This window comes from Hordeum vulgare, chromosome 7H (assembly GCF_904849725.1).
Source record: "Hordeum vulgare subsp. vulgare chromosome 7H, MorexV3_pseudomolecules_assembly, whole genome shotgun sequence".
Lineage (NCBI taxonomy): Eukaryota > Viridiplantae > Streptophyta > Magnoliopsida > Poales > Poaceae > Hordeum > Hordeum vulgare.
The window spans coordinates 140,124,324-140,134,086 of NC_058524.1; the positions used below are offsets into that span (position 1 = coordinate 140,124,324).

At 46.8% G+C, this 9,763-nt stretch overlaps 1 protein-coding gene across 1 annotated transcript; it reads left to right on the forward strand.

The window, feature by feature from the left end:
• Window positions 1-1,854: 1,854 nt before the first annotated feature.
• Window positions 1,855-7,517, forward strand: LOC123407886 (protein HOMOLOG OF MAMMALIAN LYST-INTERACTING PROTEIN 5). Its single transcript, XM_045101123.1, has 7 exons — window positions 1,855-2,120; window positions 2,226-2,326; window positions 2,992-3,101; window positions 3,188-3,263; window positions 3,403-3,540; window positions 6,227-6,298; window positions 6,418-7,517. Exons 1-7 carry the CDS (start codon window positions 2,027-2,029, stop codon window positions 7,288-7,290), a joined length of 1,464 nt encoding a protein of 487 aa, XP_044957058.1. The 5' UTR covers window positions 1,855-2,026; the 3' UTR covers window positions 7,291-7,517.
• The last annotated feature ends 2,246 nt before the right edge of the window (window positions 7,518-9,763 follow it).

A 9,763-nucleotide genomic window follows, 5' to 3' on the forward strand; every position in this document is an offset into this window, starting at 1 on the left:
ACCGATGCGTATTCGCGTGGACGGAACTATTATAGATCCGGTTGTGTGACTGGAAGACCGCCGAATTCTGCTGCTGCGCCGTGTGCAACTGGGCTCGGATCTGCTCGATCCCCCTTCCTGCCTCTGAATCAGTCGGCTGGAGGGAATCGGCTATCTTGGCAGCCGCAGCCAAGTTGAGGAGGGGTGTGCGAAACAGCTCCACGTTGCTCCGCCGAGTGTGCCGACTAGCAGAACGGCGAGGTGGACGACGCGCGCCGGACGCTTCGCCGATCTCGTGCTCGTTCCGGCCAGCCTGACGGGGGATCTTCATGGGAATTGGCCATGTGTACTTCGGCTGCAGGCCCGTGACCCGCGTACTTGGAAAGAAACTCAGTCGGAACCGAGCCCGAGCGCTGGGACAGCGGGGCAACCACAACTGACTCTAGAACCACCACTTGTGAAGATGCGTTCTGGCGCGCCTGGGCGTGTTGCACCCAACGTTGGAGCCGCGGACGGCGGGACCGCTTGACGCGGCGCGTGACGACGGTGTAGGTCGACACCGGAGCCGACTGCTGGAGAAGAAGAATGCCGCGGGCACCGGCACGGAAGTGCGTAGCCCCGCGACGGGGAAGCGCCTCGACGTCGAGGGGCGCATCCCGAAGCCACGCCGAATCTTCGACGATGAAGGAGAGAGCGCCGAAGAAGATCTGGGGACCCATGCTCGAATCTCCACCGGACGACATGACGAAAGGAAGTAGTCGCAAACTCGACGGAAGTCGCTTAGAAGCCTGCCCGAAGGTAGGCGCCAACTGTCGTGGGTATAAGCCTGACAGTAGATGTGTAGGGTACGAAAAGGATGGGCAGAGTCCCAGCTACGGCGAGGATGTATGAGTTCGGGCCCTCTACGGTGGAGGTAATAACCCTACGTCTCAGTGCTCAGGGAGCTTTGTTGTCGAATGGAATAGGGAATACAATGAGTTGCTAACCCCTCTACCAGTGGGGGAGGGCGGCTTATATAGAGTGTGCTGCCCTCCACAACGGTTCCGGTACATGGGTGGAGTAATGGGGATTGAATGCGTACGTTACACGTAACGTATGCTCTAAATGCTAATAAATGCACCCGGAAACGTACGGCCGTTTCCCTCCAAAGAGGTTACGATGTACCGAGTGTAGCCAGTCGGTTAGCTTGGTATCCTCCGAATGCTAGTCTCCGACTGGATGGTTGAGGACCTGTTACCAACTGGATGATGGGGACTCCTTAATTCAGTCGGGACTGACTAAGGGCCTTGTCCTTTGTGAGGGGTAGTCCTTGGGTAGGACCTACATGAGAGGCCTATGACCCTACCCTAGGACTATGACCCCATCATGCATGATGTTAGCGATTAGTTGTGCAAGAGATGAAAAAAAGTGGAATTGAGCAGCGCTAACGCATGTAATTTAGCAGTTAGCATTAGGAGTTTTGACGGCAAGCGCACTAATCCTTCTTATATTTTACGAGGTTAATTTTAATTCCTTAAGTGTCCATCTTAGCATTCCCCCTAAAAAATTATGATTTATAAAAATATTTGTCAAAATTTACTGTAAAAAATAAGATTTTTTTAAACATTTTGAAAATATTATTTGAATTTACTGTTTTTCCGAGCTTCATTTAAGCTCAAGTGTAAAAGAGTACATTCCCAAGGACGGCCCTATGTTAACGGTATACTTTCCCAGACCTTTCGGGATCAGACGGTCGGCGAGCGAGAGCACGGAAGGAGCTGGGTGCAAATGCACAGCAATGCGAGGAACCTTCGCGTAAAAATCCAGCCCCACCGGCCCACCCCCACGATCGGAAAGAAGCTTCTCCTTCCCTCCCTCCCACCCCACCTCTGCGGTTCCTTCCTGACGAAGTCGCGGCATCCGCGCAACGACTCCCAGAGCAGAAAACCTACCCAAATCGAACTAAACCCAACCAAATCGCCGCCTCCCCGAACCCAAACCCCCAATCTCCACCCCACCCCCTCCGCCGCCCTCTCCAGCAGCGAGGCCGCCGTCACCACCGCGGCCGATGGGCAGCGGCACGGAGCCGGCCAAGGGGCTGCTGCCCTACCTGCAGCGCGCCGACGAGCTGCAGAAGCACGAGCCCCTCGTCGCCTACTATTGTGAGCGACGACGCCCCGCCGTCTATCTATCCGCCTCGCGGCGATCGCCGTGAATCGCCGCTGATTGCTAGGGTTCTGTCTGAGATTCGGATTTGGTTTGAGCAGGTCGGTTGTACGCGATGGAGAAGGGGTTGGTGATCCCGCAGAAGGAGCGCACCAAGATGACCAACTCCATCCTCGTCTCCCTCATCAACCAGCTCGAGAAGGTATCGTACGCATCCTTCCCCTTTTACTTTCGCTTGTTCTCTTATTAGTGGGGAAACTAAGCAGTTGTGGACTCTAATTTAGTCTGGATCTGTTGCGTTCGTCGCATTGAGGGTTTGGGCACGCGAACGTAGATGTATTTTGTTTTGATTAGCAACCAGTTATGTGACTGCCTATAAGAAGAATAAGGGTATATAAATCATTTGAGTGGTATGGTGATTTTGGCATTTTGCTGTTAGCATATAAGTGCACTGCAATGAATACTTTATGAAGTCCCATGTTTCCATTGTTGGAAACATATATAGGAATAGATTCCACCTGAATTCATACCGATTCTCGTAATCAAGTAATGGAACCACTCAGCAATATGTGTTGATCTTCCATTGACATTGAATTCCAATGGATCAGTATTAGTGTAAGTTTTTGTTCTGTTTTCTCCATGGTCTTGTGGCCAGTTTGATGCCACCCACTGGGTTTCAAATGGGGCGGTAGTGTTCTGTGATTGGATTGATTTTGGGCTTGTGATTTTAAGGGTTGCCACTCGATCGCTTGCATGTTTTGAAGTAACATAACAATCCTTTATATCATACCCTTGATCTGCTACATTATAGATTGGTAAGTTTCTTTTTCTCAGATTGTATTCCTAATTAAGTTCTGCATCCTCCAGGATAAGAAATCTTTGACCTTGGGGCCCGATGACCATCTTCATTTGGAGGGGTTTGCATCAAGTGTCTTTGCTAAAGCAGACAAACAGGATCGTGCTGGACGAGCTGACATGTATTGTACTGAACTATTCTTATTCTACTTCAGTCATATCAGGCTTAGCTATTTGTAGTCTCACTAATGCACTTCACATTTTGCAGAAACACTGCAAAAACCTTCTATGCCGCCAGCATCTTTTTTGAGATTCTCAGTCAGTTTGGTGAGCTTCAACCTGATGTAAGTGTAATATGGTGATGTCTACATCTGTAAATAAATCTTAATTTAAGCCTAATATGCTGTTGTCTACAATTTTACTATGTAATGTCAAATTTTCAAAATATATGCATGTACATATGCTTTAACTGTCCTTTAACAGCTGGAGCAGAAGCAAAAATATGCCATCTGGAAAGCTGCTGAAATTAGAAAAGCTCTCAAAGAAGGACGAAAGCCTGAAGCTGGCCCTCCTGGCGGGGACAAAGACGAAGCACCTGCGAGCACCACTACAAATGATCATGTAACTTCCTTAACTCTGGCAATCCTTTCATTAATGACACATACTAGCATTTGTTCGCAAATTTGGCTTTTCTACGATGCCTTCGGCTATTCACACACCTTGGAATTAATAATTTGTTGGTCAGCATCAAGAAAACACTGATGCTTCCATCAACCAACATATCCGTATCGGATACCATATCCGATACGTCCCCGATAACCCCACTATCCTGTAGAATTCTATCTAATGGATGTCTGCTGATTTCCTCCTCCCCATCCCTTTCTCTCTAACTGAATTTTATGTTTGGTAAATTGCTGCTACCCTTTGGCCGTTGGTTCTTGCTTTTATTGGAATCATGGATAAAAAGATACTACCTCTGGGGAAATGCAATTCTTACTACCTCTGGGAAAATGCAACTCGGCTCTTGGGAGCATATGCTCCTGCGCACTAAAAATGTTTCCTGCAAATGTTGAAAGAATTTGAAAAAAAATACTTGCATTCATTGTCACACCAAAATGCTACCTGCAAATTAGGGGGTAAGCTTAATCATTTTGTCTTGCGCAAAATAAACAAGTTGAACACCAAATGTTACACATATTTTTGGTTTTTTCACCGACGAAGCATTGCTATCCCGTTTCGCATGAAAATTGTCGAGCACGCTTGTTACACTAACAAGAACATCTACAAAAAAAATCAGAATTTTTAAAATTTACTTACTATTTTATTTGAATTTACTGTTCATCAGGGAGCACGTGCACCCCAGAGCCAAAATAGCTCTCCCACTACCTCTATCCTAAATCTAAGACGTTTTTGCACTTCAAAGATAATGGACTGCACTGACTAAGTATATGCTAAATGGCTTGATGCTTATTTGATGACATATTTTTTTTATATTATTTCCAAAATAGTCAAAACATATCCCTGTATTGGTGCTTTTCAAAAATGATGTATTTACGTACCCATATCACTGCAATGTAGGTCAGCATTATTATTTTGATAACGGTAAATTGCACCAGAGGTACAACAACTCACGAGGCAGGTTGAAGTATGTGAAGAACTTAACCGTTGCTCAAATACAAATGTAAGGCAGTGTAATTGTCTAATTCATTCATGGGGGGGGGGGGGTCGAGATTGCACCTGTTGGCTATTTTCACAGCATTTAACAGTGCCAACATATTTAGGCTGTGTTTGGTTCAGCTTTTGTTACCGACTTCTGCTTTGAAAAGCTAAAAGCTAACCAAAGGGGTAAATGTTCAAAGCAGATTTTGAGAATCTATAGCTTCTTCCTAGTGTAAATTTCAAAGCTCGGGGTTCCTAACTTTGGGGGGTGGGGGGGTGGGTGGGTCGAAATTGCACCTGTTGGCTATTCTCACAGCATTTAACAGTGCCAACATATTTAGGCTGTGTTTGGTTCAGCTTTTGTTACCAACTTCTGCTTTGAAAAGCTAAAAGCTAACCAAAGGGGTAAATGTTCAAAGCAGCTTTTGAGAATCTATAGCTTCTTCCTAGTGTAAATTTCAAAGCTCGGGGTACCCCCCACTTTCCAGCTCAACCAAACACAGCCTTAATGCCCGGCAGCAGCACAAATTGCACCAGAGGTACAACAACTCACGAGGCAGGTTGAAGTATGTGAAAAACTTGACTGTTGCTCAAATACAAACATAAGGTAGTGTGATTGCCTAATTCATTCAGAGGCAGCAGCACCCCCACACCCCCTCTGGTATCCCTCTCTCCCTCTGTGTGTGTGAAAGGGACCACCACACTTACGTGGTACAGTGGTCAGCCCCACATGCATGAATTGGCGACTGAGCAATTTGATCAGTGATGACCACTTAAACAGCACCAGTGACAGATCTGAACAATGCTTTAGTTTGCTTAGATGGTTGCCTGTTTGAGGGGCAGTTTTTGTGTGTATTGGTAGCCTGTATGACACCGCGTCCTTGTTTTTATCACTTCAGTCCAGTTTGTCTTGAATAAGTCAGTTTTGAGAACTCTTCGAACTCAAGCACACACAATATCATTTGTGAATGATAATTATCCATTCAACAAACAGACCATTCTGGTGTTCTACTCTGGAAGACACACATGAAATATTTTGTTTGAATATTGTCAGGTGTGGCAAACTGTGGCTGGAAACCAGACATGCCCCAAGCCTTGTTATAAGCAGTCTCTGTTTTCTTGTACCATTTCCCAAAAAATATGTTGACAACACTCCTGAACCTTACCAACAAGGCCAGGTCGTACCTGTGCTTTCCACTTTCGAAGTTACAGTCAATTTTCATTATTGCTAAGATTGTTACTAAGGGGATAGAAAATGGCAACCTTATGCAAAGTAGGAAAATTAACATCCAATAGTGGTTTCTTCATCTTGTTACTAAAACCTTGCATGTGTGATTGATTTGTGGTGATCTACAATGGACTTCAATATTGTTGCCTATATGTTTGACTATGTTACAAACAAGATGTGATTGCTCAATAAGTTGTGATGGCTCAGTAAAATAGTTCCTGTAACCATCAAGTACTTTGCATTCTCGCACTGTAAAAATTGTAAAAGAACTTGTACCTTTTCTTCATGCTGCATCTTTTTGTTGAATTAAGGTGCATGTTTCACGGCATCTAAGAATAACATCAGACTTGCAACAGTACTGTTGTCAGACTTGGCATTCACAGATTAACATTCACTTATTTTTGATCTATTATTAATCAGGACATGGGGCGAAGCCAGACTTTTGGTAGCAGGCAGAATGGAAATGAAGCATCATCTCATCCTATAGACAAGGTCATTTGGCTAGTCTTTATTTATTTATTCGTCTTTGTCGGAGAAGCTTTTTTTTTTTTTTTTTAGGGATTGTTGAAGAAGCTTTAGTTTTCTTAATTTTATTATCTTCCTATATACAGGATTTTAGCAGGAGGGATAGCTTTTCTGCTGTCCAGCCAGGAAATGTATCTTCTCGACAAGGTCAAGAGAAGTTCAATGATCATGTCTCTGCCCAGGCACATTTTTCACCACCACCTCCACCGTCCGAGTTCTCATCTCCATGGTCCCAGTTTTCACCCCCACCACATTCATCTTATTCCTCTCCCTCATACCAAGGAACAGATTACCCTCCCCCGGATGTCCACACACCACACCCCAATTATTCATCTCCCTCGTACACAAGCACAGACTATCCTACCAGTGAGGTGCATAAACCACCATCCAATTATTCACCACCCCCGTATACAAGAGCAGACCACCCTTCGGACGATGGCTACAATCCTCAGAGCAACGATAAGCCAGATGTTCCAGCTTATCCTCAGACATACCACCAGCCACCCTACACAATTGAACCCCAGCACACCTCTCAAAACTACTATGCTACAGAAACCCCACCTGCTCCATACAACTACCCTAATTTCCAGTCTTACCCAAGCTTCCAGGACAGCACACTACCTTCTGTCACAACCCATCAACCTTCATTCCATCCTGCTAGTGATGGTGGTGCTCCAACTGCTCCATCATACTCTTCTTCAGCATCAAATCATCCTGCACCCATGCAGCACCATCCGAGTGCTGATGCTACACACCAGGTTACCCCTACCGCAGCGCTGCCAGCTAGCCAATACGCGTATGACAGCAATTACCAGCCGGCAGTCGAGAAGATCGCTGAGGCTCACAAGGCGGCAAGATTTGCCGTTGGCGCTCTTGCGTTCGACGACGTGTCGATTGCCGTGGAGCACCTGAAGCGTGCACTGGATCTCCTGACGAACCCTTCTGCAGAAACTCATTAGCCGCCTGGTCCTCGGAGAATACATCTTGTGTAAATACGCTATACTGTAATTACGACCGACATGGAGGTGGAGGTGTTGCCTGGTTGAATACATACAAGATCGCTGGGGTGGTTACACAAATCTAGGAGATGAAAGGGTCTGTAGCAAACTGTTTCTTTGTGTCACATTGAGTCATTTGTTTTCAGAGTTTTGTGATAAGGCTATATTTGGCCATTGCTTGGATCGCATATCCTCGAGCGGTGATGGTTGTTGATACAGTTTGCTTCATTCAAGGCCTTCTATTTTCTGGTTTGATTACCAGCCCTTTTTATACCTGAATAAAATGTTGAAAAATCCCACACTGCAAGGTACTAAGATGGTTCTTTGCATTTCCTACTGTAACAAAGACGGGGGTCACCTGTTATGACCACAACTTTAGGGCATGTACGATGGTGGTATATTACATACGCCACATAGGATAAATGATGGTGGTATATTACATACGCCACATAGGATAAATGATGAGATAGAGGAGAAAGAATTCACAAAAAATTTGTCTTCTTTTATTTAAGAAAAGACAGGAGATAATTTTTTAACATAATATGTCTCATCACTTTTTAAGAATAGCTAGTTATTAAAGATAAGACTAAAATATGATCCTTTTTATAACTATTTTTTTATCATCTTTAAATTAAATGTAAGATTTAAAATAAAACTACCTTATCAACATTATACATGTCCTTAGAACACCTAACTACCCTAGCTTCGCTTCTGATTCGCAAAACTCCTATAAATATCCGGACCAATTTTGTCATGTGACATGGTGTTAGAAATGTCTGGACGTTGTGTCCGAGTTCTCGTAAACACTAGTCAAAGCTAGTCGGACATTTAGGTCCCCTATTCTCCCAAAAATCGCCCCCCCCTCTCCAGCTTTTTCCAAAATCATCACTTCATATTTTTTTAATAATCCTAACTAATTAGCCCTTAACTAGATATAATTATAAAAAAATTATAAAGTGACGATTCTAGAAGAAGCTAGAGAGGGAACTCGGAGCGGTGGTTCCAAATCTCGTCATCATGGAGGGATGTCAGCATTGGTCTCGCGGGTGACAGTGTGTTGGCTAGCCTGGTGCGTGGCCTCGGGGTCCATGTGGATGTCGAAGCGGCGTCTCCGGATATGGTGTTGTGGTGTTGGCTTCAATTGCTCGGGTGATGAAACTGGCGGCTAGCCTGGTGCGCGGCCTCGAGGTCGACGTGTGTGGTTTCTGTCTTTACGTCGGAGCGTCGGCTCCAGTTGCTTGGGCAGCAGGGCAAACGGCTCGCGTGGTGCGCAACCTCGGGGTCGGCGTGGATGCCGGAGCGGCAGCTTTGGGTTTGGTTGTAGCTTGTCGGCTACCGGTTATTCGGATGACGGAGCCGATGGCTCGTCCGGTGCGTGGCCTCGGGCTCGGCGTGTGTGGTTGGTGTCCCGTGACGTGTGTAACGATTTTTGTCCGGGTTTCTGTTAATTAATCGAACAATTCTCTTTTATCTTAATTAATAAATCAGATCCTAAGGGATCGTCTTTTAAAAAATAATGAGAGGGGCGATTTTGAAAGAACCGGTTAAAAAAAACTAACCCTCAGACTTGTGCCATGTACTCGCGTGCTTGCTAGTCCCCATCAAAGTCATCGCCGCGCCTTGAGGGGTACCAGGCGCAGTTGGAGCCCCTCCTTGAGCGGTCGCGGAGCTCGGTGCCTCCCTTGCGACATGTCCACCGCGTGAAGGAGGAGTAGCCGCCGTCGCCACCCTGCCGTCGTGTCAAGCATGAGCGCCCAACCCGCGCGATGCAACCGCGAGGTTCAAATCAGACTTCACGTCAAGGAGGAGCCAACCTCGTCACCGCGCCGCACGTTAGGCCGCTTCAACCGGCCGTCGTCACCGCTCTCCCACTTCTGGCGAGGCAAGTAGAGGTCACCGCCATCACCACCTCGTCGATGCCTAATCAACGTGAAGTAGGGGCCCTCCCCAACACTCGCGAGCGCTCCTAGGCGCCTCCTCCATTACCTGAGGCGCGGCGGCGTTACCACGTTGACCAAAGAGGAGCGACGGGAGCGGTGCAACGCTGGGCGAATTTTTGTTCAAAAAGGCCATCTGCCTAGTGTAATTGCCAGAAAAGACCACCTTTAAGTCAGATTGTCAGAAAAGACCACCTGATTCATGACGGCAGGCGCGCTAGCCGACACGTGGCGCGTGCCGCCACGCAGGCCCAGGCGGCAAGTGGTCTATCACAAAAAATCATCGGAAGCGGCCAGAACACGACAAAACGGGACCGGCGATGGACCGTGCCACCACGCCAGGAGGCGGCAGCAGTGGGCCAAAATCACCGTTCTGGCCAGTCTAATGCGGCGTTTCATGGCACGGCCGCAACGCCAAGCACGCTGGCATTTCTACAGGCGATATCTGTCCCGGCCCGCCCCATCGTCCACCAACCACCCGTTCTTCCTCCTCTCTT

Excerpts from the sequence above, each read along its gene's own strand:
- LOC123407886 (XM_045101123.1), top strand. The coding sequence starts at position 2,027 with ATGGGCAGCGGCACGGAGCCGGCCAAGGGGCTGCTGCCCTACCTGCAG. Across the intron at positions 3,541-6,226 it reads GCACCACTACAAATGATCAT|GACATGGGGCGAAGCCAGAC; the intron begins GTAACTTCCTTA and ends ATTATTAATCAG. Across the intron at positions 6,299-6,417 it reads CATCTCATCCTATAGACAAG|GATTTTAGCAGGAGGGATAG; the intron begins GTCATTTGGCTA and ends TCCTATATACAG.